The sequence below is a fragment of the Oryzias latipes genome, chromosome 10 (assembly GCF_002234675.1).
Source record: "Oryzias latipes chromosome 10, ASM223467v1".
In the NCBI taxonomy this organism is placed as follows: domain Eukaryota; kingdom Metazoa; phylum Chordata; class Actinopteri; order Beloniformes; family Adrianichthyidae; genus Oryzias; species Oryzias latipes.
The window spans coordinates 5,626,470-5,653,564 of record NC_019868.2 but is presented as its reverse complement, the minus strand read 5'-3'; the positions used below and the strand labels follow the sequence as shown (position 1 = coordinate 5,653,564).

At 42.0% G+C, this 27,095-nt stretch overlaps 1 protein-coding gene across 2 annotated transcripts in view; it reads right to left on the bottom strand.

Moving 5' to 3' along the window:
* ctbp1 (C-terminal binding protein 1) overlaps window positions 1-20,095 on the bottom strand; it is a 28,328-nt gene extending 8,233 nt beyond the window's left edge. Inside the window, exons 1-6 of one of the 2 annotated variants that reach the window (XM_011479843.3) lie at window positions 19,882-20,095; window positions 8,988-9,142; window positions 7,204-7,348; window positions 4,286-4,389; window positions 3,785-3,887; window positions 1,873-1,997 (exon numbers count right to left, since the gene is read on the bottom strand). In XM_011479843.3, the coding sequence (XP_011478145.3) occupies window positions 1,873-1,997; window positions 3,785-3,887; window positions 4,286-4,389; window positions 7,204-7,348; window positions 8,988-9,142; window positions 19,882-19,921 (672 nt within the window). In that variant the 5' untranslated portion in view covers window positions 19,922-20,095. The remainder of the gene's footprint in view (window positions 1-1,872; window positions 1,998-3,784; window positions 3,888-4,285; window positions 4,390-7,203; window positions 7,349-8,987; window positions 9,143-19,881) is intronic. The other variant, XM_004073016.4, reaches the window with a different exon arrangement.
* Window positions 20,096-27,095: the final 7,000 nt, after the last annotated feature.

Sequence of the window (27,095 nt, the reverse complement as noted above, 5' to 3'; positions counted from 1 at the left end):
TGTAAAGGAGCTTTCACTTTCCTCCTCAAAAAGGGAGTTCAGCAGCAACATGGAGTCTATTTTAGAGACATTTCCTACAATAGCAAAGCTAATGCTTTTTTTAAATGTATTTATTTATTCGATACAAGGACAGTAGATATTAATAAATAATTCTATCAATATGCCAGATTTAGCCAAAGGGCTATTTTTCATCTTCAGTCCCTAGGTAGATGTTAAATGCTACGACCATCTGCGCCATGTTTCCCAAGAATAGACCCACTGAAGTTTTAAAAGTTCCGGACACTTGCAATCATTACGAGCGTTCTCCAAAATCAATCCAACATTTAACCAGCAGCACATAAACAGTGGAGCAAAAAATGATTTAGTCAGCCACCAATTGTGCAAATTCTCCCACTCTCATTCACTCTGTAAATTTCATTAGAGACATACCTCAATTATGAGAGACAAAAAACAAATCCAGAAAATCACATTGTCTGATTTTTACAGAATTTATTTGTAAATGATGGTGGAAAAGAAGAATTTGATCACTTAACAAACAAGATATCTGGTTCTCACAGAGTAGTAACTTCTTATGTAAGATGATCCTCTGTCCTCCACTAGTTACCTGTATCAATGACACCAGTCTGAACTGGTTCTCTCTATAAAAGAAACCTATCCACAACTTCAAACAGTCACACTCTAAGCCCCACTATGGCCAAGACCAAAGAGCTGTCTAAGGACACCAATAACCAAATTGTTGACCTGTATCAGGCTGGGAAGACAGAATCTGCAATAGGTGAGCAGCTTGGTGTGAATAAATCAACTGTGGGAGAAATTATTAGGAAATGGAAGACATTCAAGACCACTGAGAATGTCCCTTCATCTGGGGCTCTCCGCAAGATCTCACCCAGTGGGGTCAAAATGATCACAAGAAGAATCCCAGAACCTCACGGGGGACCTAGTGAGTGACCTGCAGAGAGCTGGGACCAAAATAACACCACCAGGGACTCAAACCCTGCAGTGCCAGACATGTCCTCCTGCTAAAGCCAGTACATGTGCAGGCCCGTCTAAAGTTTGCTACAGAGCATTTGGATGATCCAGAAGAGAATCGGGAGAATGTCCTATGGTCAGATGAAACCAATATATAACTTTTTGGTAAGAGCTCTACTCATCGTGTTTGGAGGAAAAAAGAATGCAGTGACATCCAAACAACACCATCCTTAGTGTAAAGCATGAGGGTGGAAACATCATGCTTTGGGGTTGTTTCTCAGCGAAGGGACCAGGACGACTGATGCGTGGAAAGAAAGAATGAATGCCATGTATCTTTAGATGTTGAGTGTAAACCTCCTTCCATCATTAAGGACATTGAAGATGACACATGGTTGGGTCTTTAAGCATGACAACAATCCCAAACACACCGCTCGGGTAATGAAGGAGTGACTTCGTATAAAGCATTTCAAGGTCTTGAAGTGGCCTATCCAGTCTCCAGATCTCAACCCCATAGACGATCTTTGGAGGGAGTTGAAAGTCTGTGTTACTCAGGGACAGCCCTAAAAAATCACTGCTCTAGAGGAGATCTGCATGGCGGAATGGGCCAAAATACCAGCAACAGTTTGTGAAAACCTTATAAAGACTTACAGAAAAAAATTGACTGCTGTCATTGCCAACAAAAATCAGACAGGCATTTTTTTAAACTTTTTTTTCCTGATTTTGTCTCTCATAGTTGAGGTTTACCTATGATGAAAAATACAGGCCTTTCTAATCCTCTTAATTGGGACAACTTGCACTATTGGTGGCTGTACATACTTTGTTTTTTTGCCCCACTGTGTTCTAGGATATTTGAGAATCACATGTGGATTAAATGTGATTGTACCCCAATGTGTGACAGCTTACCTGTAGGGTGGTGACCCTCTGTAGCCCCAGAGATCTTTCTACCCCATCAGCCAAATAAGGGTCATAAAAAATCACATTAAAGCCAAACACTTTGGCTCGCAGCGCTACAGCCTGGCCCACCCGACCTGGAATCACAAGATAGAACCACAGACGGGGAATTACACACAGAATCATTTTAATACTAAAAGCAATATGCATTATGATTTAAATAGAAATATATTCACATTCCGTTCATCACTCTGTCTCTTTTGAGTCCTCCACAAATGTCAGAATTATTTTCACAAACATGGCAGGAAACTGCACTAAGCCTGTGTTTCATCTTTTTCTATTTTAACTGGAAGGGAAACAAATTCTTGTCTAAACCTGATAAACACCAGCATGGAAACTAAAGTTCAACAGAATAAGGTATGTACAATATTGCCAAGGATTTTAAATTATATTTAAAGCACCTTTCTTGACATTCAAGGTTGAACATAAAACAGAAAAGCCTCTGAAGAACAATCAATAAAGCAGATTATTCAAATATGAATAGCTGATCAGGTATTCACCTCAAGCATTAGTCACAACTGCCCCTACAGGTGGATATTGGCTGTGTGTAGGTGAAAAATGGACGAACGTGTTCAGGGCCCACAGGTATCAAAATCAAAGATCAACAGGTAGAGCGAAAAAGTTCATGCACGCTATTTTCTACCAGCATGCTGTGATCGTAGTGAGCACCTACAAAACACAGACGGGTGAAGTAGGGGAGACACAGGCACATTGTGTGGATTTTTCATTTTTTTAACCCCAGCAGCCTCTGCACTGCGCAAGAAGCCAGTTAGTGCTGAGCAAGTGCTAAGTGCCCACTCCTGACTATTAGAAATGAGGAAATTAGACAATCAGAGTGTAGTTTCTGCAGACGTCTACAGACACTTTAATACCACGTGCACAACTCCTCCAAGCATTATTTGTGTGCAGTCAGTAGGGAGCCAGTACATGCACCTGACTAATGACTGGAGTGTGGCGTAAGGGCTCCACACGACAGCATCATATGTGCGTCAGAAGTGCGTGTCACCAACATTATTCCAACAGATACTTTACAACAGCGGTTCCCCGGGCCGCGGACCAGTACCGGTCAGTGGGTCATTTGGTAGCGGGCCGTACAGAAAATACAAAATAACATACATTACTTCCATTTTATTTATTTCAGAATCTGAAAGATGTTTTATTTTGAAAAATCACCAGCTTCTCTGTTACATCCGTCTATGTCACTCTTGACGCAGGTCAAGGCGCTCTTCTCGGTCACGTGATAGGATACCGCTAAAATAAAACCCAGGATCTAGCAAAATGAGTAAAAAACAAACGTCTTTAGAAAGTTTCTTTGCCAAGGGGAAAAGGCCCAGCCAGGAGACAAAAGAGGAGCCTTCCACTTCCAACAAAAGAAAGCTACATTTAATAGACAGTACTTCTTTTTTGCACCATGAGTGTGGGAGGGGGAGAGGATGATGACACCTGTGGGATGTACTATGTCATGCCTGTCAAAATATAAGCTCAGAGTCTGTCTTGTCATGTCTCCGTTCCTCCTTCATGGAAGCGTTGCTATAATAATCATCCACCACATCATAAAAACCGGTCCGTGAAAACTTTGTATGAGGTCATACCGGTCCGCAGGGTTAATTAGGTTGGGGATCACTGCTTTACGATACACTTACCACACACCCCTTGAGCGAGCTGTTTGATCCTCAAGGAAACTGCAAGACACACCTGGCCCCTTACAATCCGGCATATCCTGTCTACAACCCTCTACGGGCCCAGACAACCCAAAAACCTGCAGCACCTGTATGGGTCAACTCCCTGTTCGGATGCTTGTGACTAAGTTGTGAAAGCTTAAACAGGTGTGTTCAGCCACTCCAGCATGAGCGCTTTTCCTCACCAAGTCCTATGAGTCCCAGGGTCTCTCCTCGGATCCTCGCCGCTCCCGATGCCACCTCTCGAATCTGCTCCACGCTCTGCACGCGCGTGCCCTCCCGCAGAGCCTGCCCATGAACGACATTCAATTATCACCTCTGGGTCGCAGAGAGGTGCCAAAAGCCCGGTAAATGAACACGACCCAGCTCTAGCTCCTGTCAGAACAGTGCACTTCTAAAGCACCAGCAGCATCCTCTCAGATGCTGCCGGCACGTTACAAAACAAGTCTTTAGAATGATTTTGGGAACAATTCATTTTACTGTACCTTCTACACTTTACATCAACGTCTTTCAAAAACAGCCACATTCTAAAGAAAATGAAATGTTTCAATTTTGCTGATATGTCAGTTAACAACGACCAGATTTTATTTAGACGTAAAAAAAAATCAAAGCTCTGACCAGCATTTAAATCAGTTCAGACAAATAGTACATTCAGGGTTTGTTTGTTTTCATCAGAGGTCACAAACCTGGTGCAGCCAGGTGGTACGGCGGTACAAGGTGAGGATGTGACACAGAGTGGAGTCTGCGGTCTCCTCCACTGAAGCTGCTGGCATGTTGCATACTGCTATGCCTGTCGGAGCAGACAACAGGTTTGGAAAAGCTGTCAGAACATTTTGGAGAGAGCACAGTTTGATAAACTGGGGTTTTGGTGCCGCTTTGGATGCGAAATCTGCCGTTTTTACAACTAAAATTGTCTTGGAACAGCAGAGGAGAATGCCAAAAAAATATGGATAATTTGATATTTTACCAATTTAAATCACTTAACTGAATGTGACTGAGGCTGTTAGACTGAAGTCTTTTAAGTTACCAAAAGTTTTTACCATTTTTACCACTCATTTTCTGAACCTGCTGAATCCTGTTGTGGGTCACTGGAGCTAAACCAGGTACTGCTGGGTGAAAGTGGAGAACTCCCTGAACAGGTCACCAACTTCTTGCAGGGTCACACACTCTCACCTAGGGAAAATTTAGACCAGGGGTCTCAAACTCGCGGCCCACAGGCTATTTGGGGCCCCCAAGATGATATTTTGCGACCCCCGCCTTGATATAAAAGTTTAATGTTAGTGCGTCCGCCAGTTTGTATGAATGACACCTTTTCAGTGTTGTGTGCGGAGCTGACCAACCAACCAATCACAGTGGGGTATATGACTCAGGGGGCGTAACATTGACCGGGTTTGAAAGCAGGGGAACATTTATTGCAGGACACTTGACAGCCCCCTCCCCGGACCACATTAAGGAGTTCCTTACTTTCCTTTTTAGAAAGTGTCTATTCGCATGTAATTTATTAAATACATGCAGTCTGTGCTGAACTTTTCTCTGGGCCGCACAGACCTGGGGGAGGGTTAAGGTTATGGTTATGGTTAAGCGCGCAGCGACGTATCAACGCCGACCAAACGGTTCTCGTGCGCGGCCGTGACTGCAGCACACTGCTCAGCTGAGGAGAATAAATGCCACAAACCTACATGCGTGACAGCTAACGGGGCTTTAACATTAAACACGTGCGACCAACAACAAGATTTAGTCGTAGACACACTAAAAATGCATAGGGAAGATGCAACGATAGATGTGTTTGAGATGAACAGGCGCCGCGCCTGGATCATTAAGGGGGGGGTGACAGAGAAGCTGCAGCGAGACGAAGGAGAACAGGAAGTTGGAGTTGTCCTTAACATTCAATTTAGTTTTAATATGCCTCTCCCCCTTAGTATGATCTGTGTTGTTATATCTTTATAATTATTTTAATGTTTTGTAATGTTATGTAGCCTTTTTTAATCAACAGGTATTTTTACTGATTTTAATTGATCACTCAACTACAAAAACCGTCAGGACATGTTTCCCATAATGCATTGTTTTGTAGTCATCAGGGCAGCTATTCAGTCAGCACAGTACTAAATTTCCAGCTGTGTTCACGTAGGTTGGCCCCTTGCTTCCGCCCCTTTCTCATGATATTTTTGTGATGATTGACAGGTGATATTGGAGCAAAAATATACGTCTCACACCAGGTGATCTGCACAGCGTTGTGTCCACCTGGGTGATCTCAAACACGCTGATTGTGCATCTTGGCTGCTCTTATTTGGTGTCGCCAACGTAAATTTCAATCAGTTTTTGAGCTTTTCTCTGATCTCAGGTATCTGTATCAATTGTTCTGATCTCCGGTGAACAGCGCCCGTTCTTTTACTGACCACAGTTTGAATTCAACTATGAAAATATAGGAGTGGCTGACCGGCTGCTCTACAATAACTTGTGACCAGGGTTTGAATGTGCAAAAAGTCATAAGAAAGAAAATCCAAAAATGGTTACTGAATTTTGTTTCTCCTTTACTGATTTGTGGTTTAAAGAGTATAAACTTTGAAAAAAAAACCATTCAACACAGACTCAAAATTGGGAGCACTTCCTCTCTGACTTCTCCACCTTAAATTTCAATAAGTCCAAGTCCAGTCCAGATATACTGACAATCATCTTCATCCACACTGAGGGTCTCAGCTGTTTGGGAGGAAGTGCTGTCAAGTGTCCAGCAGTGAGAAGACAAGAGAAGCCGTGTTCAGAAGAACCATTGATAGACTTACAGAACTGTAGAATTGGAGTCTTCTTTAGTGTTTAATAGTTATAATTCAACAGTGTTAACTGAACGGTGTTAATAAGGACGTTTAAATCAGAAGACAGCAGATATAGAAGACTAAATAAACAGAAATGTATTACTGATTTATTTACTTATTGATTTTTTTATTTACGTATTTTATTTTATTTGAATGAGAGTTTTATAAGTACATTTTGTGCAGAAAACATGTGCGCGCTGAAGTTGCGGCCCAGCCTGAGCTAGACCCTGCCTTCAGTGGCCCCCAGGTAAATTGAGTTTGAGACCCCTGATTTAGAGGCATCCATTAACCTATGAAACATGCTTTTGGACTGTGGGAAGAAGCCAGAGGCACCAGAGGAAACCCATGCATGCACAGGGAAAACATGCAAATGCCTCACAGAAAGGTCCAAGTCAGGATTCGAACCAGGACCTTCTTGCTGTGAGGCAAGAGTAATAATTATGATAATAATAATGGATTAGATGTAATCTGTGCTTTTCCAGACTCTCAAAGTTCTTACATTGTGTCCATTATTCATTCATACTTGGTTATGATATCTACTGATGTAGCCACAGCTGCCCTGGGGCAGACTGACAGAGGCGTGGCTGCCAGTTCGCACCAACGGCCCCTCTGACCATCACCGGGACAGTGGAGCCACACTGGAGGTGTGGGGATCGAACCGCCGACCAGCTCAACCTGAGCCACTGCCGTGCTAACCACCACATCACTGTGCAGCTACCTAATAGAACCCATCATCATAAAGTAGATAGTTGTGATTCTGTTTTTAGATTTTACAGTTCTGGTTTTGTGCTCACCAAGTTCTCCAGCAGACTTGATGTCTATGTTGTCGTAGCCGCTGCCGATGCGGACGATGATCCGCAGAGCTTTGAACTTCTCGAGGTCTTCTTTCATCAGAGTGATGGTGTGGTACATCAGAGCTCCCACAGCTTCATTAAGGACCTGAAAACGCGAAGCAAAGCTTTTGGTGTGTACAGTACCTATATGTGGAGTAAGCATTTCAGAGAAGACCAAGTCTTTCTTGGCATGTTGTACAAGATATCCCAAAGTCTTAATCAAATCTAAAGTAATGAGGTGAAGCGCTTGTCAGTCATCCCCTCTTAATGAGTTCTTGGTTAGGTTGTATTGATCCTCTTCTAATGAATCCACCCCAGCTTATTTTGGGTGTGAGGCTACAGAAGCCCTTTTAACGCCACTGTGCTTTGACTGATCAATGAAGAGCCTGGGAGAGCAGGAGATGGAGGGAAAGCCGTCTGTCTCTTCCACACTGTGGCCCACTGAGCGCGCTCACAAAGACTGGCAGACATCCAGTACAAGTTGTATCGCTGCCAGACATACAAACCCATTTAGTCTCCTTATTGCCTCCAGCAAGGTTTGGAGCATGACCCACATTTGAAGTTTCCTCTTTGTTCCCTTCATAGTCTTCATTATTGACTTTATTGTAGGAGGTATTGCTGCCTTTGTTCTTTCTTTTTAAAACACAATTTAATTGTTGTTATTACCCAAACCCCACCTGAATATGATCTGAATAACAGTTGCCCAACAATAATCACTAATTAATATTTAAGAATATACATTTACCTGCGAGTTACATGTAAGGACCGACAATAAAAAGAAGTGGATGTTCATGATTTTTTTTTAAATCCAATCAAATAAATGTAAGGGATAATACCCGACCGGTATCCCTTTATTATAAAATAATGGACAGTGCGGAGGCGTAGACGGTCCTTCTCATTGGACGGTTGCTTCCATGAAGTCCCTTCATTTCTGATAACGGACACCTCAAAAAGCACCACTTTTACCATGGTCTCTTATGAAAGAAAGACATATTAAACCCATTATTAGTACTCTAGTCTTGTTTTTTTTGTTTAGGTTTACAGAGTTTTTCACATGAAGCAAACTATTTGATAACTATATCCACCTATGTTCCAAGTGTTATTCCAGTTAACCTTCCAACTGGCATTTGTCCTGCGCAATAATATAGAACATTCAAGTTATGTAAACTTATCTTTTAGGTTTCCATTACCACTTTTTAATGGACACCTTGCAGCCAATCAGAATCGAGTATTCACCTCAAGCATGGTGTAAAACATTCTAAACAGGAGCAAGCTAGTTTCAGTAAAGAAGGTGGCGATGCTAAGTGAAAAGGCAGGAAGCAGAACGGGGATCCACAGAGGAAAAACAGAAGGATGGAGACGGTATGGAAGGAGACTTTTCAACAGAGCTTTGTGTGAGATAACTTGTCTTTTAGTTTTATAATAAATCCTGACTCTGAAGACGGCTGATCTGGAATTCCGATTGCCTAAAAAGGCAACGTGCAGGTCTCCTGAGCAGAATCAACCCGTCCACCTGCTTCAGCGTGGCTGGAACTTGAGGTGTAGAGTCTCAGAAGCACCCGGAGGTTTGTCTTTACACTCTTCAAAAATACAACCTTTTGCATTTTATTGTGGCAGTTCTACATGTTGGTTATCCCCAACTGCTTTTCCCAGATCTCCCAGATGTCTGTTTGATTTATTTTCTAAAACCTAACAGTTCCTAGGTTTACTGAATCAATAAATGTAAATGGCATGAAGTTCGGTACCTTCTCGTGGATCTCCTGAGTGGACTGAGCGTCACAGAAGGCCACAGTTGCTACGTCTTTCAGGATGGGCATCTCCACCGTGCAGTCACGCCCATCTAGTAGTGCCACCAAAGGTCGTGGGTGCATGGGCCCGTTCATGATGGGGGGCCTGATCCCTGCAGACAACATGAAAACAGCTGTTTAAAAGAGGGTTATGTCTACGTGCCGGGAAAGGTGGGAATTCCTCTGCTCAGGAGAGTTGTCAGTCCGATTTCTAAATCTGCTATTGATGACGTTCATATAAGAAGACAAGAAGGCAGGAAGTTAAAAATGTTTGATGAGACCAGTGCTGTTATCAGGGAAGGCCAACCGTTAGAAAAGAAAACCTCTTTTCCTTTCTTTATATACATATATTAAATAATTACAAGAAGAACAGAAGGTTTTCACAGGTGCTTTGTGTAAAATGATTTCTGATGAGACTGTCAGGATGACCCCATTAGTGATTCATTCATTCATGTGAGGTTAAGTTAATTAAGTTTTCTGAATTGTCTATTTTCTCTGCAATTTGCTTGAATCTCTCTGCTAATCCCCCTGCCGGTCTTTGTTCCATCACCAGCACACAATCTTAATCCTAAAGTATCTAAGGAACAGCCACATGTAAATAGAAAGAAGAGTGGAATTCTCAAGCCGTTTTGGCAGCACTGCACACACGCTGGAATTCAGATTTATGTCTGCTTCTGCAGATTCTGCTGACTCGGCCCATCAGTCACTCTTCCCTTTTCTCCTCTGAGATGTGGAGCCTGTCGTCTCAGAGGAGCAACCTCCTCAGTCATGTCACTGGAAACGCAAATCTTCGGGGAATTCAGCGACATTAGGCAGCTGGAAGCAGTTAAAAATTAAAATTCCCGCTGAGGCAGCTCACGCTTACGACGCAGTTTTAGGACCAGTTTACAAACAACTTTTTTTTTTTTTTAGTACCGACTTTAAAGTGGTAAATTTACAAGAAAAAAAGTCATCAATTAACAAGAAAAAACACCAAAGTTGTCTGTTTATTGGAGCCTAGCTTGAAGATGAAAGATGTGGAGCCTTTTATGAAGTTTTAGGTTTTAAAAGCAGAGAAATTCAGAACCTTTTGGGGACTCAAAATCAGATTATTGTCAGTGGAGCCGTCTTTCCGGGGTTTGGTGTCGGTAAAGCAGAGTTTCATATGTAAAAGAAGGAGCTCAGAGACATGTTTGGGTGTAGAGGAGCCCTGCTTTATATTCCTTTTCATTCACACACCCAGACGTCCATTTGTCACCTTACGTCATGTAACTGTCATGCGCAGAACAACAGAGCAGAAGGAAAACAGCGTTACATTCATCCCCTCCTCCAAATGAAATGTCTTGTTTCAACATAAAACAATAAAGATGAGTGAAAATAGTCTGTTATAATAACATGATAAGGTTGAAAATGCCAAAAAGTGCTCCTCCTCAGACGGAGGCGTCACACAGACTTAGAGATCTTGATTTCATGGAGGAAGAAAGGATTGAAGTGGACAGCTGCCTGCAGGGAAACCGATTTCTTCATAAACAGCTGCAGAGATCCTGCAAACCACCCATCAATGAATAAAACATGAATGAATCGTAAATCAAACAAATGATCTTCCAACCATTTGGAACGTTATCAATAAACATTCAGCTCTGCCGTTGAACTAAGTTTAGTCGCTCTGCTCTGCTGCTGCGTGACGTTCACTTGCTGCTCTGTATGCCCACTTCCACTTTTATCTCGCAAATTTACCAGATTTAAAGTCGTACATTTACGATTTTTTTGGGGGTGGCCCTAAAATGTCGTCGAACAAGCTTACACGATTGACATGACAAGGAATGGATACATAAACATGAAATGATGGAAAATCAATTGAAACAATTGAATCGTTGTGGCTAACTGTACATTTCTCTGAAAGTAAAATGACATTCAGCTCTTGACTGAAGTTGATTGAAGCTTCAGTCCAAAACTTTGCTTGTTTGCAGAATGTGAATGAGGGGCGCACAGAGCACCGCCGTGCATGCGCAAAACCTGGGAAATTCAGAAAACAATTGTTTTTCTTTATTTTTTGAATAGCAAAAAAATGTTGGTGTTAATGTAGCACAAAAACATGACGTTCTTTGTTGTTGTTTCTCTTTCGGCTTTTCCCATCAGGGGTCGCCACAGCGAACGAGTCGCATGGTAAACTTGGTAATGTTTTACGCCAGATGCCCTTCCTGACGCAACCCTTTCAAAGCAACCGGGCTTGGTACCGGCACAGAAGTAGAGAAGGGAACAGGGAGCAGCCTGGAACATGACGTTCTTTAGAGAGAGAAAAAACTCCTTCATCCTCATCTGATGTACATGTTAGACCCTTAAATGAGAATCTTTTGATCACCAGTGATTTTTTTCTTTTCATGTTCTAACATTTTTATTCCACAGTGTATGAACACAAGTGGAAATAACACACAGTGGTCACGCGTGTATCATGGTTTGCGGGCTGCACCCCTACAAGACGTGCAGCAACAGAAAACGAACATTCAGGTTTTGAGAACTGAAACAAGACATCAGTGTTGGCCTCAAATGTGTGAACACAATAAGACTTGTTTAGTTTTGCTGCATCAAGCTGCCCGCCTTGTGGATCATCATTATTCCATCCCTTTGGTGTGAACAAACTCTGAGAAACTTGACAAATAAAAAAAACATATTTTTCTGATAGAGCCATCAGTCTCACACTCCAGCAGAAATGAGCATTCCAGCCCATACAAATGACTTCTATCACGACATGCCTGCTTTGACATAGAAATCAACTGTTTTAATGTGCTTGAAATTGAAATTTCTTTAAATAGATTCATTTTTCTGTGTTCCCTGTTAAATGATTAACTTTATACACTGTAAGTGACTAAAACACTTGTGTCTACGTCCCTTGAGAATGTCGTTTCTGTGATCCAGGAACTAGAACAGAGAATAAATAAAAAAGAAGACACTGAGTACATTCTGAACTGGTGTTTTACAGCTGCTGCAAAAAGCAAGGCAGCCCAGCAGTCCCTCTGTGTATTCCCTCCCCATCATTGCTGTCAGATTAGTGCGTGAAACCAGATCTAATGAAGCAGCCTTGCATCTCCGTAACACCATCATAATCTCAGTCAAAGCGCCTCATGCAGCACGCTGAAATATTAGCTTTAGGCTGTAGGCGTAGATACCAAACCTGTGATCCGTGGTAGAGAAACTGGAGTTCAGCAGCAGCAACAACTCTTCATTTAACCTTTATATCAACACTGACTCATGTTTTGTCTTCAAATACCACAAAAATAAACAAGATTTTAGTTTAATAGAAGAACATGTGATTTATAAAAGAATTGCACTATACCAAGTGTTGGGTTCTTCTCAGTCCAGATGTCTGAGCAGCAAATTTTGTTTGTGGAGCGAAACCCAGATTCCCAGATTTCTCCTGCAAATGCTCCGAGAGACTGAAGGAGGAAATAGCTGTCATTCCAGCAGCATGACCTTGAGAGGAGCATCTCTGCTGACTGCTTCATCCCCTTCATGCCTTTTTCCAAAGATCATTTCATTCCACATCACTGCTCATTTTCCCATCACAGTAATACAGTCATTTAATCCTTTATCCTACTAAATGAATGCCCGGAATTCTATTTTTTTTTTTTTTTTTTTTTTGCGCCTTCTCTTGTCAGGCCCTTCTCCCTCCCCCTTTATTTGAAATAATCCTACACTTGCTTGGCCCCTGTGGCTGGGAGTTGGAATAGTTGGAATCAGATTCATTTTTTAATCAGATTCCAAAGCTGTTTTTTAAAAAAAATCTTTTGAGGGTGTCAAATTTCATTTGTCTACAAGACGTAAAGATTGATACCAGATGAAGGTAAAGATTTACTGGATCATTACTAGACTCCCTCCAGCAATGCACTCAAGGGAGAAGCTTCACCTGACCGCTGCTGTTTAAAGTGTCAATCAACAAAACCAGGCATTTTCAGTCTCTCTGGGAGCACATGTACGTTTATCCTGCCTAACGGGTTTACTATGACGAGGCAGGGGTTCGTTTTATGCTGCCCCAGTCAATTCTTAGATAAGATTTAATTGCTGTAAGTCACTGGTAGGTTGGTGTCCCACTAGTAGCATAGACTAAAGAGTATTTCCTCTAAAGCTACCAGTTTCCTAAACACATGTAGCCTATGGGGTTTACACTGGACAAGCAGGGAGGGACTTCCTCTTGTTCTTTTTCTACTGTTTACTAACGAATATCCACCACCTCCAGTTGAAAGAGGCTTGATGCAAAATGTTGAAGCGGTGCAAGACCTGCTTTTCTTTCACAGCACTTTTCAGATGTATGAAAGACTTGGTGTCGTACAATTCTGGACACAAACCACCAATATTCATTTCTCCACCTTACATTGACGTGTTCTCCCTACCATGACAAAGGTGGATAAAGGTGGAAAGATTTCATGTAATCCATGGACACCAGTGAAGATCACAAATCATTGAAGAAAAAAGGTTCAGAGCACTGTCTAGTGGGTCTAGATGACCCAACTCCCAACGTTAAAGTGCCTAGGATAGCACATGGGTTAAAGGAACGCCATTTAAACATCCCTACCAAATCCAAGACCCTAATTGATCAAAGCTCAACTGGTTTAACTTTCAAAGTTGCGTTCAATGGACGCATGTTTTGTAGCTATGTATGGACATGAGGGTTTTGAACGGAGAAGGCAGAAATGCAGGTTTATATAGACTTTTCATTGGAGGTGGCCGCTCGAACGTTTAAGCAGGAATGAAAGCTCACCTGAGCTCCACCTGTAAGCAGCACCTGAAAAGGTTTGCCTTGGTTTGCAAGGAACCCCTGGTGTGGTTCTTCATGTGTAAACAGTACAAAATAAAAGGTGGGACAGAGAGTGGATCAAGTATGATCTGCTGTATGATGTATGATGTACATGTTCTGCATTGTTGATGCAGGGCCATCCATCCAAAAGAAAAAAAAAAAAAAAAAGAGTCTATCAAGCTACTTTGAGTCAGTTTATTGTAAAACCCACGACACCTGTGTCTGTCAGAGCACAGAAAGTGCTCCAGGGCTGCAAATTAGTGGCTGACAATACCGTGGAAACAGTCGGTAAATGATAAGCAGTCAGCTTTTTATGGGACTGCTGTTTTGATTTGTGGCTTTAATTTGCAGGCTGAACGTCTGAACAGGGTCAGTTATGTTTCTGCAAGCAGCACGTGACTGTTCTAGCAGGGCTATGATTGCAAAAAGGGAAGACATGGTTCTGCAGCGCATACCCCAAAACAGTTAACTGAAAACATGTTCTATTGGTCTGGGAAGGAGCCTTTATCCTTTTACGAGAACGCAACAAGAACTAAAACATTTCAGCCACAACTTCTTTGGTGAACTTTATTTTTAGTGTTTGTGTATTTCTAAAAAGCGTTTCACTCTTTTTAGACTAAAAAACAGTAAATAGTAAATGTGTCTTTACATGTCCATCCATGAGCTGGTGGACATATATTATATTACCAAAAGTATTGGCTCATCCAGCCAAATAAGCTGAATCAGGTGTCCTAATCACTTGTTCTGGCCACAGGTGTATAAAATCAAGAACTCATGCCTGCATACTGTTTTTACAAACATTTGTGAAAGAATGGGTCGCTATCAGGAGCTCAGTGAATTCCAGTGTGGAACTGTCATTGTACGCTGCCTGTGCAACAATTTCAGATGTGAAATTTCCTCATTCCTGAATATTCCCCAGTCAACTGTCAGCTCTATCAGAACAAAATGGAAGAGTTTGGGAACAACAGCAACTCAGCCACCAAGTGGTAGACCACGTAAACTGACGGAGTGGGTTCAGTGGATGCTGAAGTGCATAGGTCAAAAAGGTCGCCCACTTTCTGCACAGTCATTTGCTACAGAGCTCTAAACTTCATGTGACCTTCAGATTAGCCCAAGTACAGTACACAGAGGGCTTCATATAATGGGTTTCAATGGGCCAAGCAGCTGCATCCAAGCCACACATCACCAAGTGCAAAGCGTCGGATTCAGTGGTGTAAAGCACGCCGCCTCTGGACTCTAGAGCAGTTGAGACGCCTTTTCTAGAGGGATGAATCCCGCTTTTCCATCTGGCAATCTGATGGATGAATCTGGCTTTGGAGGTTTGCCAAGAGGAATATACATTTGGAACAGCATTGTGCCGAGTGAAACATTTGGTGGAGGAGGAATTATGGTGTGGGCTTGTTTTTCAGGACTTGGCTCCTTAGTTCCAATGAAAGGAACTCCAAATGCTTCAGGAAACCAAAACATTTTGGAAAATTCCATGCTCCCAAGAGTTTGGAGTGGCCCCTTCTTCTTCCAACATGACTGTGCACCAGAGCATAAAGCCAGGTCCATACAGACATGGATGACAGAGTCTGGTGTAGATGAACTTGACTGACCTGCACAGAGTCCTGACCTGAACCTCATAAAACAACTTTGGGCGGAATTAGAGTGGAGGCTGAGAGCCAGGCCTTCTCCACACTTCTCAGTGTGTGACCTCACCAATGACCTTTTGGAAGAATAGAAACGCAATCATACTGAACTCTATGGGTTAGGAATGTGAAGGTACTCCATTTCATATGTGAGTCAGATAAGCCAATACTTTTGGTAAAATAGTGTAAATAGTCCATACTATAATGTGCCATCATGGAAACACTTCTTCTGAATAGAGTTGTAAGTGAATGTTTAAGGACAAAGATTTCTGACTATATGAAAGCATTTTCAGCTGGATCTTCTCAGAACACTAAAGAACCCTACAAAACCCAGTAGAGTAAAGTAAAGTAGAAAGCCTTTTAATTTCCATTATACACAGTATAATGACATTAAAAAAAACAGTTCCCTTAGAAGTGCACCCACCCAGACAGACAAAAAAAAAAAAGACTTGAATCAAGTGAATCTCAGTGCAAAGCTAGTGTTGAATAAATGAAAACTCTGGAGAAAAGCCCCTTAGAACCTCACAGAACCTGCAGAATCTGAACCATGAAAACAAATGTATTTGAAAAAGCTGCAGATTTCACTTTCATCACTAATTCTGGACAGAAATACACGAGACGTTTAGTGCTGTTTCACCAAACTCTGCTCTGTGTTTGCCATTATCAGCTTCATGCCATTCTTGGAATTTTTTTCCTCTGATTTTTGAAAACCAAACAGGGCAGCTGTGTTGTCTTCAGATATCAATTACTTATACTGCAGTTGTAAACATTCTGGCAGTAGCAGCTGTTTTTAAACCTTTCTGTCAAATTATCAGAATTCTAGAAATGACGATTTTTCTGCCAGCTGGTCTGAAAGTGAATCCATCAGATGACACACCCGCGTTCCAGCTGCCGTCTTCATTTGTTTGCGACGACAAGCTGGAAAGATGGACTCCTACAATCTTCTGCGATAGGATGAAACAAGGCGGCGATCCTGCGGCGCTGAATTATCATCCATCTCAACGGCTCTGGTGACACGTCGACAAGGTGGGGGTTTACAGCCCCACGTTATCGTCTGTCTCCCCCTCCTGCTCTATTGTTGCTGTATTTTTAGATCCCTTCTCTGATTTCAGTTCGGCCTCTTCAGGCTCCCTTCATCTGTCTTTCAATTTCCTCTCTGCTGTCCACCTCCAGCAACGTCAGTGTTTTATTAGAGCCGCTTGATGTCAGGTGAGCACAGAATACAAGCTACTTTCAAATATACCTTATTGATAAAGGAAATTGCACTTTAAGAGATGTAGAATGTTTGGTTTTGAAACCTTACATCAGAAAACTAATCAAATGCATTTATTCCCTTCTAAAAACACGTTTTAGATTTTTTGTAAAGGTGTCTGCAAAAGCTGCAACAGCAACTCAGCTGTGAAGCTTTCTGCAAATGCATATCCCACTGCATGCATATTATGTAATATATCTGTTTACACACTTTCAGCAGCCCTGACATCTGCACCTGTTGCTGATTTGATGGTCTGGGTTCTCTTTTTCACTTTTACTCTCGAACTTTCCATGTTCCCCTCTTGCTATGGCTTTTATTTCATGACATCAACAACAACAGAAAAGCCTCAACAAACCCTATGGATGTCTGCTCATACGCACAAATTCCTGCTCTGGCAGACACACAAACAGTCCTTCGTTTACCGGCTGTCTCAGAGAGGCACTTCAGGTTTTTCTGCCTTTGTTCCCAATACACTCTGTACCAACAGTGAAGAGAGAACAGGCGTTTGGGAGCTGCAGGCTTCAGTTAGCTAGCCTAAAGGTCGCTGACTTTATTCAGAAATCCAAGCAGAGAAATGAGGAACATAGTTTAGAAAGTACATAGTGGCCTGTTCAGACATTTCACTGTAAGTCTTATTGATAAACCAATTCTAGCTCAGAACCATTTTTGTCTCACTGTCAAACAGAAATTCCTACACTGTTATTTGTAAAGTTAAAGCCATCATTTCTCTATGAAAAAGCAGTTACCATTCAGTTTGAAGATCGTTCTGTGTTTGGATCTGTCACAAAGGTTTACAAACTGGATCATTGACCTTTGGGATAATCTGTAAATCTCTTTAAAAAAGGGCTCAGTTTAAATGGGTCTTCTTTTTGGAAAAACAAAAAAAGTATCCTGTTATTATTAAGCTATAGAGCAGCTCTAGTGTCTGGATGCACCCTGCTTCTGATTACCAACATCAAAATGTTAAGGCTCAAAGTCATACTCTGATCATCTTTAGATCTAATGTAAAAGCGTTCCCAGTGGTCTTTTAATTATGATTATGTTGTTTTTAGCCCAGATCAAAAACCTGTGTGGTTTTCTGGGACGTAGTTTCTGCAGAGCAGCAGTAGTTCATTAAAGGTTCACCTCTAAAATGTGTCTACGACCGTTGGCGCCACCAACTTATAGCTACTGGTACTTATAGCCCCTCACACCCCCAACCTAACATTACTGGTGCAACAGAAACTAAGACATCCACGGATCTATTTGTCTGCAGGTGGATGCATTAGAGTGGAGCGGAGCAGGGAGCTTATGGCCCACTGAATGTAGCACCTACTACAAGCTTTTTTAAATTGGTCTTTTTCATCTGCTCCTGATTCACCACAAATCTGAATCAAGAAATACTCAGAAATGAAATTTTAAGCCTCAGTTTTTCTTCACATTTGTCCTCCATGATCAAATAAATGCTACAAAAACACGTCTATGAAGACTCTCATTCATCCAGGGTTGATTCCATCATAACAGTAGGTTTAGGGGCTGTCATCTGGACTTAGTTTTAATTCAGAATTGACAAAGCCTCTTGGATAAGAGGTGAAACGTCTTCGAACCTTAAAACTAAGTCCAAATGACAGCCCCAAAACCTACTACTATGCTACAAGAACACGTTAAAAACACCAACAAAAAAAACATTTTTATCAGACTGGGTCTTTAAGAAAAAAGTCATTCTCACATTTTTAATATAACTCAGTTTACTGACAAAGTGCCAACACACAACCGAGGTTGTTTCAAGAATCTACACAAAAAAACGTTAAGTCACGACATTGAGCAGTTGTTCCAATCCAAGTTATTCCAAACATTCCAGACCCTGATAATCCCATTTGTTCCAGATCAGTCCAACAAGTATAAAAATAATGGCCAATACATTTATGTTACAAAGCACTTAAAAGGTGTTGGTTGTAATCCCCGTATTGGGGAAGCAAAGGGGGGGCAACATTGGGAGTGAAACTCTAAGATGAAACCAGCTGAGATCAGACTCAAAATCTCTGATGGATTCCAAACTCTGGCATTATAAAGACAAATGAGATCAACTGTTTCCACCGAGGTATTGGTAGAAGCAAACAAACAATTACAATCCTTCGGAGAGAAGACGACAGGAACAGGCACATCTTGCAGCCGTTGTCGTTCAGAAGATGAATCCAGTGTCATCCGTTCAAACCGGAACAACAGCCGGGTTTTGTTTTAGCACCGTTTGAATGTTTATGTACTTCAGTAATGTCAGAACTAACCCGACGCCCGCAGGAGTCTCAGTGCTTCTGACTGTTAGATGTGATTCTCTTTGTTCCTTCGAGCTCCAAAGGAAAGAGGCTTCAAATAGAAGACCTCTGAGGTGTCTCTGAACCCCTGGGTGTTCTCAAAAGACGCAGCCTGTTGATCTTTCAAATCTCTGCTCTGGTCTGTGGGAAACGTGGGTCCTGCAGATTCACAGGCTCACCCGTGGAATTCTTCTTCGTTTTTTTGGGTAAATAATTGTTTCTCCTCACACCCTCCTGCTGCGGCCGCACCTTCACTTTTCTTTTTTTTCCTTCTCTTCCCTACCTTCATCCCCTTTTTTTCTAGAATGGTCTTTTCCAGCGACTCACACAAGATGCATTTATCTCTACAGCTTTGGGTGTGTGTGTGTGTGTGTGTGGTTCCACTTGTGTCGGTGTGTGTGTGTGTATGTGTGTGTGTGTGTGTGTGTGTGTGTGTGTGTGTGTGTGTGTATGTGTGTGTGTGTGTGTGTGTGTCCGCCTGCCAATCCTGAGTCTCTACTTCTGCCATTCTGCTTCCTTGAAGCAGAATGGCAGAGAAATATGTGTCACGTCCTTCATCCTACCCTCGCGGCAGAGCAAGAATCTATTTCTGCCGGTGCAAATGGAGGTGCTCGGGCAGCCTTCCCTCGATTTTTCTTTTCTTTTTCTTTTCTTTTTTTGCCTTCACGCACACACACTCGAGCGTGCAGGCACACCGAGGGGCTTTTGAGAAAACGTTTCTTCTGGCGCCATCAAGAAGAAGACAAAAAGAATTTAGAGAAGAAGGAAGAGACGGAAAAGAGCGTAGAGGAAGAGAAAGAAGGGGGAGGGGAGAATAAAGGTACAATAATGTGCACAGCATTAACACACACACACACACACACACACACACACGCACACGCGTAAAGGGAGGGGGCTGGTTGTTTACCTAGAGGCATGCCTTTATTGAGGAGATGTGAGCTTCCCATGGTGTGATCCCCGGCCGGCCGCTTCGCAGACCTTCACGCTGCACGCATGAACAGGAATCCAGTCAGCATATGGCGGCGGTGGCCAGCTCCCCTCAGTCCTTCTCCTCCCAGCCCCTCAGTGACAAGCATACACATGTGCTCCCCCTCTTTCTCTCACTCCCCCCCCCTCCGTCCCCTCTGCGTGCTGTCTCTTTTTTCCCCCCTCCCTCCCCTCTCTGCTCCCTTCCGCGACTTCCTTCCCCTTCCGTGGCGCTGATTAACCTGTCTGCTTCCCGTTCGCCGCTGCCCCCAAAAACCAGAAAATGTCTGCATGCAGGGACTGAGAGAGCTGCCACATTCGCTGAGACTTGGGAGGGCGTGGAAAGGAGACGGCGGGAGGGAGGGAGACTCTCACTCTGAACGTTTTTGCGTGTGTGTGTGTGTGTGTGTGTGTGTGTGTGTGTGTGTGTGTGTGTGTGTGTGTGTGTGTGTGTGTGTGTGTGTGTGTGTGCGAAACAGAGCAGGAATGGGAGGGGCCAAAGCTGGCCAAATTTCATCTTTTGTTTCCTGAAAGACGCCAACGAGATGTCCTGAGGCCGATGCAGTTACAAAGCTGCAGGTAAAGGAGAAGAAGAACTCCAACAACTGGGAATATTGGTACATTCCAATAGTCTGGATCTTTACAGAAATAAATAAAAAACACAAAAGAGTGACTGTGTCTTTCCTCAAAGACATTTTGGTTTTTTCCTAATAAAGATTAATTTTGTCAAAATGGAAAATGAAATGATCCATTTTACTGTTTTAAGACCCACTCTGATGAAAACTGCGTTTTTTAACATGTTGTTTGGCATTTTTCTGATGATTCATTTTTTTGTGGATTTTGAAATATTTTGTTTGAGCCCCATAAGAGATTTTCAATTTTGGGCTTTTTCCTGCTATGATTTCACCATGTTTGAGGGATCATCAATCCCTATGTCAGGAATTCATGTAACCCTTGTGCTATCCTAGGCACTTTACTATTGGGAGTTGGGTCATCTAGACCCACTACAGTGCTCTGAACCTTTTTTTCTTCAATGATTTGTGATCTTCACTGGTGTCCATGGATTACATGAAATCTTTCCACCTTTATCCACCTTTGTCATGGTAGGGAGAACACGTCAATGTAAGGGTGGGGTCATCTAAGATAGCACAAGGTGTGTGCAGGTTTTGGGGAGTTTTGAGCATGTGGTGGGGGTGAAATATCGCTCTGAAAACAGAGCAGAACTTCATCATGCATTGATATTTATCTGCACACTAAGTCACCGTGACTCGATGTGCCAATGGGTTGGTGAGTATTTACTGTCACAATGAAGGTCACTGTATGATCCACTCCCATGAGGCTAAAAAACAAAAAGCGTCAAAGCTGGAGGCACATTCCTTCACCTGACAAGAGGAACAGTGTTCAATCCCACATCCGTCTGTACATGTCTGATGTGTCTCTAGTAAAAGAAAAAAAGAGGATTGATGATGTTTCTGTGTCAGGCTTCTTAATTTGGTATGTTGTTAACAATTAGATCAATTAAAAAAGTTGATTACACGTCAACAAGGGAAAATTTGGATAATATTCTGCTTCACTAAAGAAATTATTGTTTCAAATAGTCATCATGAGGGATTTTTACGACTAATTTCATATTAAGTTTTAGAAACAAATCCAACATCCTCAAAAGCTACCTGATAATTTTGATATTTGTGTCCTATATCAAAACACGTAAAAACAGAACCTTTGTTAGTACTTTTTTCACTAATCTGGCAGTGTCAGAAGTCAGAACTCTGCCTCCCCCCTCTGGTCACAACCCCAGTGCACACTTCCTGGATGCCGCACACCTGACTCTTATTCATTCATCAACCACAGCATACCTAAGCTCTGCACTGAGCTGAACTCAGGTAGAAGTACTATTTGTGCTACTCTGCCTTCTTTACATTTGGATCTGATCTTCTGTTTCCTGATCCTGTTTCTGACTCTGTTTGCCTGCTGTGACTCTCGCCTGGATCCTGACTACCCGTGTCTCTCCTCTGATGATCTTATGCCTGTTATTTACCCCTGCCTGTCTGACCCTGATTTAGCTTTATGGCCTTTTAGCTGAGCTAATAAACCTACTGCACGTGGATCCAGCCGTCTGCCTGTTCTTGTGACAGGCAGAGTGTAATCTAACAGTTGATGGGTATTTAGCAGCTACAGTATTTTATCAATTAAACAGGCTTGTTTAACAAATACATGGTATAAAAATATCAGTCATTGAATGGTCAATGAGCCTGTAAAGTGAAAACTTTCATGCACGCTTTTCTTCTTCAGGGATGCTGTGGGCAACAGGACATAGTGAACAAATAACACCCAGTTTTAAGAGCCCTTGCACGCTCTGGTGCACAGCCTTGCTGTTAGAAAAGAGGAAATTAGAGTGTAGTTTGTGTGAACATCCTGCACAGGTTGCGTATCACCTGCGCAACCTGTGCGTGCACAGTCAGCAAGGAGTCAGTACACACACCTTACGACACGTGTCAAACTCAAGGCCCAGGGGCCAAATGTGGCCCTCCATGTGATTTTATGTGGCCCGCGAGAGCATAAAAGTTTTTAATTTCTTAAAATAAAAATAAAAAAATAGTTTGTATTTATTCATATCTAGGGGGAATTGGACTTGAAATATCGGATTGGGCAACTAAACATAAGAACTTAAACACTGTCCATATAACCTAACCTGAAAGAATCAAATTTAAAATAATTTATGCTAGAGTAACAACCAAACATTTGTTTTCTATGCAACTGTAATTGTCACTTTAAAAATAATAATAAATAATGAGTTATTCAACATAAATTAGTAGTTAGTTATTTTTCATTACATTTAGTTACATGTATAAGTTACATCCGGCCCTTTGAGGAAAGCCGCTAAAGTGATGTGGCCCTCGGTGAAAATGAGTTTGACACCCCTGCCTTACGACAATGGTACGTTCCATAAGACACATCTGCTCTCCCTTTAAAGATGCATCCACTCCTCTGCAAAACTTCCACGCGTCCAAAAAACCTGCAGCACCCGTACGCTTCAACCCTCATGGAGGTGCATGTGACCAAAGGCTTATTTACATCCAGAAAGTAGCAGGGGCTCTTAGATCAGAGGATCTTGGTTCGAACACATCATGAAGGCCAAAACTGGGCCTTTATGGTACTTCTTTGTAAAGTGTTCAACACTGAGAGAAACCTCCGGTCTCAGTTCTTTCTTGTTCTCATATGTATTTTTCGCTGTATTAAAATTCCTTATTTGCTGTAAAACATTGGATGTATCTTAATACCACAAAAATGACACAAAGAGCGAATCAGTAGTGGATGACAATTTGGTTATTTAATTCGATATTTTTTAACATCAAGCCTGCCCTTTGCAGTGAAAATGGTATATTTAACATGCTCTTGTAGCATTTTTCCTGATGATGGACATATTTTCTAATGAACTACTGCCACTCTGCAGAAACTATGTCCTAGAAAACAGCATAATCATATTTAAAAGACCACTGGGAACATTTTTAAAATAGATCAAAAGATGATTGGAGTGGGTCTTTAAATTAATCACAAACCTTCCTTTTTTTCTGGAATTAGTCAGTGGTAGCCGTGAGTGTGTCATTCATTCCAATTCATGAAAAATAACTTCCTATTTCCTACAAAAGACTGCACACTGAAGCTTCGGCTTTACTGATTTCATGTAGAAGGTGTCAAATATCAAAAATGCGGAAACGTTTCTCCTTATCTTTGGTTTAAGATTCTGGGTTTTCTAAAGATTGAAAAGGAGGGGAGTTTATGTTTAATCTGAGGGGGAAGTTGGCAGGAAATAGTTTCTCATTACTGGTTTTTAACCACCACCTTGATCATCACAGGCAGTTTGGGGTTTCTGAAGTGTTATTCCCTTTCCTTGTCTTTCCCCCCGCTCCTTATTTTACTGCTCTCAGTCTGATTCACGCTCCAACACCTTCACCCCACCTCCATGCCTTTTCAGGCCTCTTGTTTTTCCATCACGTGCTTTGCCATCATGAATCTCCTGCCTCCTACTCTCGGCTCTGTGGAGTCACTGCAGCGTGTCTAATGGTTTGGCTCACTCTCGGCAGATCCACCAAGCGGAGGCCAGACGAGCTGCAGCCTCGGCTGAATCCCCCCGACCGCCGGCCTGATCAAGACTGACAGCCAACTAGACCGTGAGCTATCACCAACACACGGACACACAAGCCCCTGCAAGGATGCACGCCTGCACAACTGCGGGCGCAGCGGATGCACGCTCAGACAAGCAGCTGCTCCCAGAACACGTTTGTTACGGGTTACACTTCAGATGCACCAACACATAATGCAAAGAGCTGCTGTCACACGCAAGACAGGCAATGCATGAGACGCCCTGCACTGACTGTGATTGACTGTATGCAGATCCAAACTCAACCCTGATCTAACCCCAACAGGACTGGCAAAGTGAGCTTCATAACTGTAAGCTCAGTAGTTTCAGCAGAAAAGGCATGGATGTATGAAAAACACACTCGGCTGAACATACTGCAGCAAAAACCCATCGTGTGGAACAGGCTCACACATAACTGGGTTTACTGATGCTGACACGGAAGTGCGGAACAATAAAGATGCCACTACAGAACAGAAACTGCAGAGCACGGCTGGGATATCTACAGCAGGCAGAGGAACATCCGCCAGGCGTGAAGAATCTATCTATCTCATGTACAAGAGGCAGGGAGAGAAAAGAGAGAAGAGCGGAGCAGACAGGAAGAAAGGGAGGAGGGCAATAAACGATTAGCTAAGACAAACGACTGGAGGAAAGTTAAGAAATAAAGACAAAGCATCATCAGCGTGAGCAGATGTGAGATGAATTATTCAGTCTTGCTTTAATTCTAGTCTCTACTCCGGTTCACTGTTTGTCAGGAATGCTGTTAAGAATTATGCTACTGTACATTTTGTGCCATTTACTCTTGTTGCTAGAAATAGGTTAGCGTTTAGGAGAGTAGAAGAACACAAATAACTACACATCTGGTTTATATGCATCAGAAATGAGTCACGAACTCAGGAACTGAGTCAAAGAAAAATGAGTTTCGTCAAAGTGAAAGTAAATGGGAAGAACATAGATGTTCTGAATGCATAAAGAAACTCCAAGGATTTCAGCTATAAAAAAGCTGAAAGGGAGAAAGTCTCAACATGCCAAAAAAGACGCTATTAAGATATTTGAGTAAGAACATGGAGAGAATAACTAAATAGGAATATTAAATGTATAACCAGTGAATATCTATTGTCTATTCTGAAGATTAAAAAAATCCAGGTTCTTCATATGAAGTCAATTAGGGTTATTAGATTCCAAACAGGAAGTACGCGCTGGTTCCAAGAAGCCAAAATCCCATAGACTTCTATGGAGAAATAAACAGCTGTTACTCAGTCATTCTATTGGTCAGAATAACCATACTTGCTCTGATACATTTTTTTAACATGTTCTTTATAATCCTCTTGTTTTTTTCCTGTAGTTTAAATTACTCAAGTTATAACCTGATCAATCAGCATGCAGTCTCACATTGAACATTTAAACAGTTGATTGACAGATTCTCACGAGCCCGCTAAGGGTAGAGGTGTGGACTTCCAACAAGCTCACTGCTGATTGGCAAGAATGGTTGCCATAGAAACAGTGACTCAGACTGATTTGGACCAATAGGAGCTGGTCGATATGGCAAAAAATAAAATCTCTAATTCTTTCATTCTATGTTTGATATTTTTTTACTCTCAATGTTTTTGCTTACTTTAACACAAATTAACACAAAACACAAACAAGTAATGGAGTAAATTTATCAAAAACTAATTTTATTCTAAGGTGTCCTTTGGAAATTGGCTCTGACACAAAGTTCAACTAAATCCAAGCTGTGAAAATGTTTGCAGATCAATGCAGCAGATGTTTTGGGAGCTACCGCTAGCTTGAGCTTTTCAGAAAGAGAAATACTAGAACGCACTCGACAGAGCATTTTTGGTAGCAACAGCCTTGAAACAGATTTTGCTGTTTGTGGTTTGATGCTCCATTTTACAAAGAAAAACGATATCATAGGTGTTATTTTAAAACGTGATGTTACGTTAAATGCAAACAGCGAGGAACTCACAACATCATGAAAACATCAGAAAACAACAACTGTTTTTTTTCTATAGAACTCCTGTTTTGATTTCTAATCAATCTTTGCTCTCTGCTTTTATCGTTTTCACACCGTCTATTAAATGTTTGATTTTCAATCCCAAAGGAGTTTTTTCTGTTTTCCTTCTGAAAAACGCCCCCATGAAAAGAGGGGTTTCCGTCAGTCACCTGTAGTCTGAACCAGCTGGAAAATCCAATAATAAGCTATTGAGAAAACAAGGACAGATTTACTAAAGGGGAGCAGATTGCCAGAAAAAGCACTTTTTCCTAATTCTGCCTCCAGTTGATTCATTTTCAAATTATCATGTTTTGGATTCTTGCCATTGACCGTAAAGACGCAGCGCTCTCACGATGAGGGGGGGCTTTTTTCAGCTCAACGCCGGCTCTGTAATGTTACAAAGACACTTTAATAAAGTTCCATACAAAGTGCCTCTTATTGTGTTTATAAAATTGAGTTTTTATAAATGAATTAATTTTGTCGCATTTATCCGCCACGTCTTAAAGTTTAGTCTGACTTTAAACCGGTCTGTGATCACATGAAGACACACGGAACAGCCCGTTAGCATGATAACATGTAGCATCATCAGTGTGTAACGACACCGCTGTCTCTAAATCAACGCTTTTTATGAAACTATCTCTTGCTGCTGTAAGTCCAACAGGTTCATCCGCCAGTTTTGTTTGGATCTTGGTAAACATTTTCAAATGCTACCCTGCCATCTTAAACTAAAGCTACACAGAGGCAACTAGCACAAGTTATGGGCTGGAGGGGCGCTTCTTGCGGCGCGTGCGCTGGTATTTATTTTTTTCAGCCTCGTGGAAGAAGCTCCTCTTTTCTTGCTGTTGTTTTCACATCTGCACTTAGCGAGAAACCAGCGGACTGACTTTACTCTGAACAACAGAAGCGCAAGAGACGAGAGAGCTGGGAAAATAAAATCTCCATTTTCCCAAAAATACATGGGTCATCTGAAACAACAAAAGTGAATTAATCGATTAAATCAATTAGTCAATTGCTCCTCACTGAC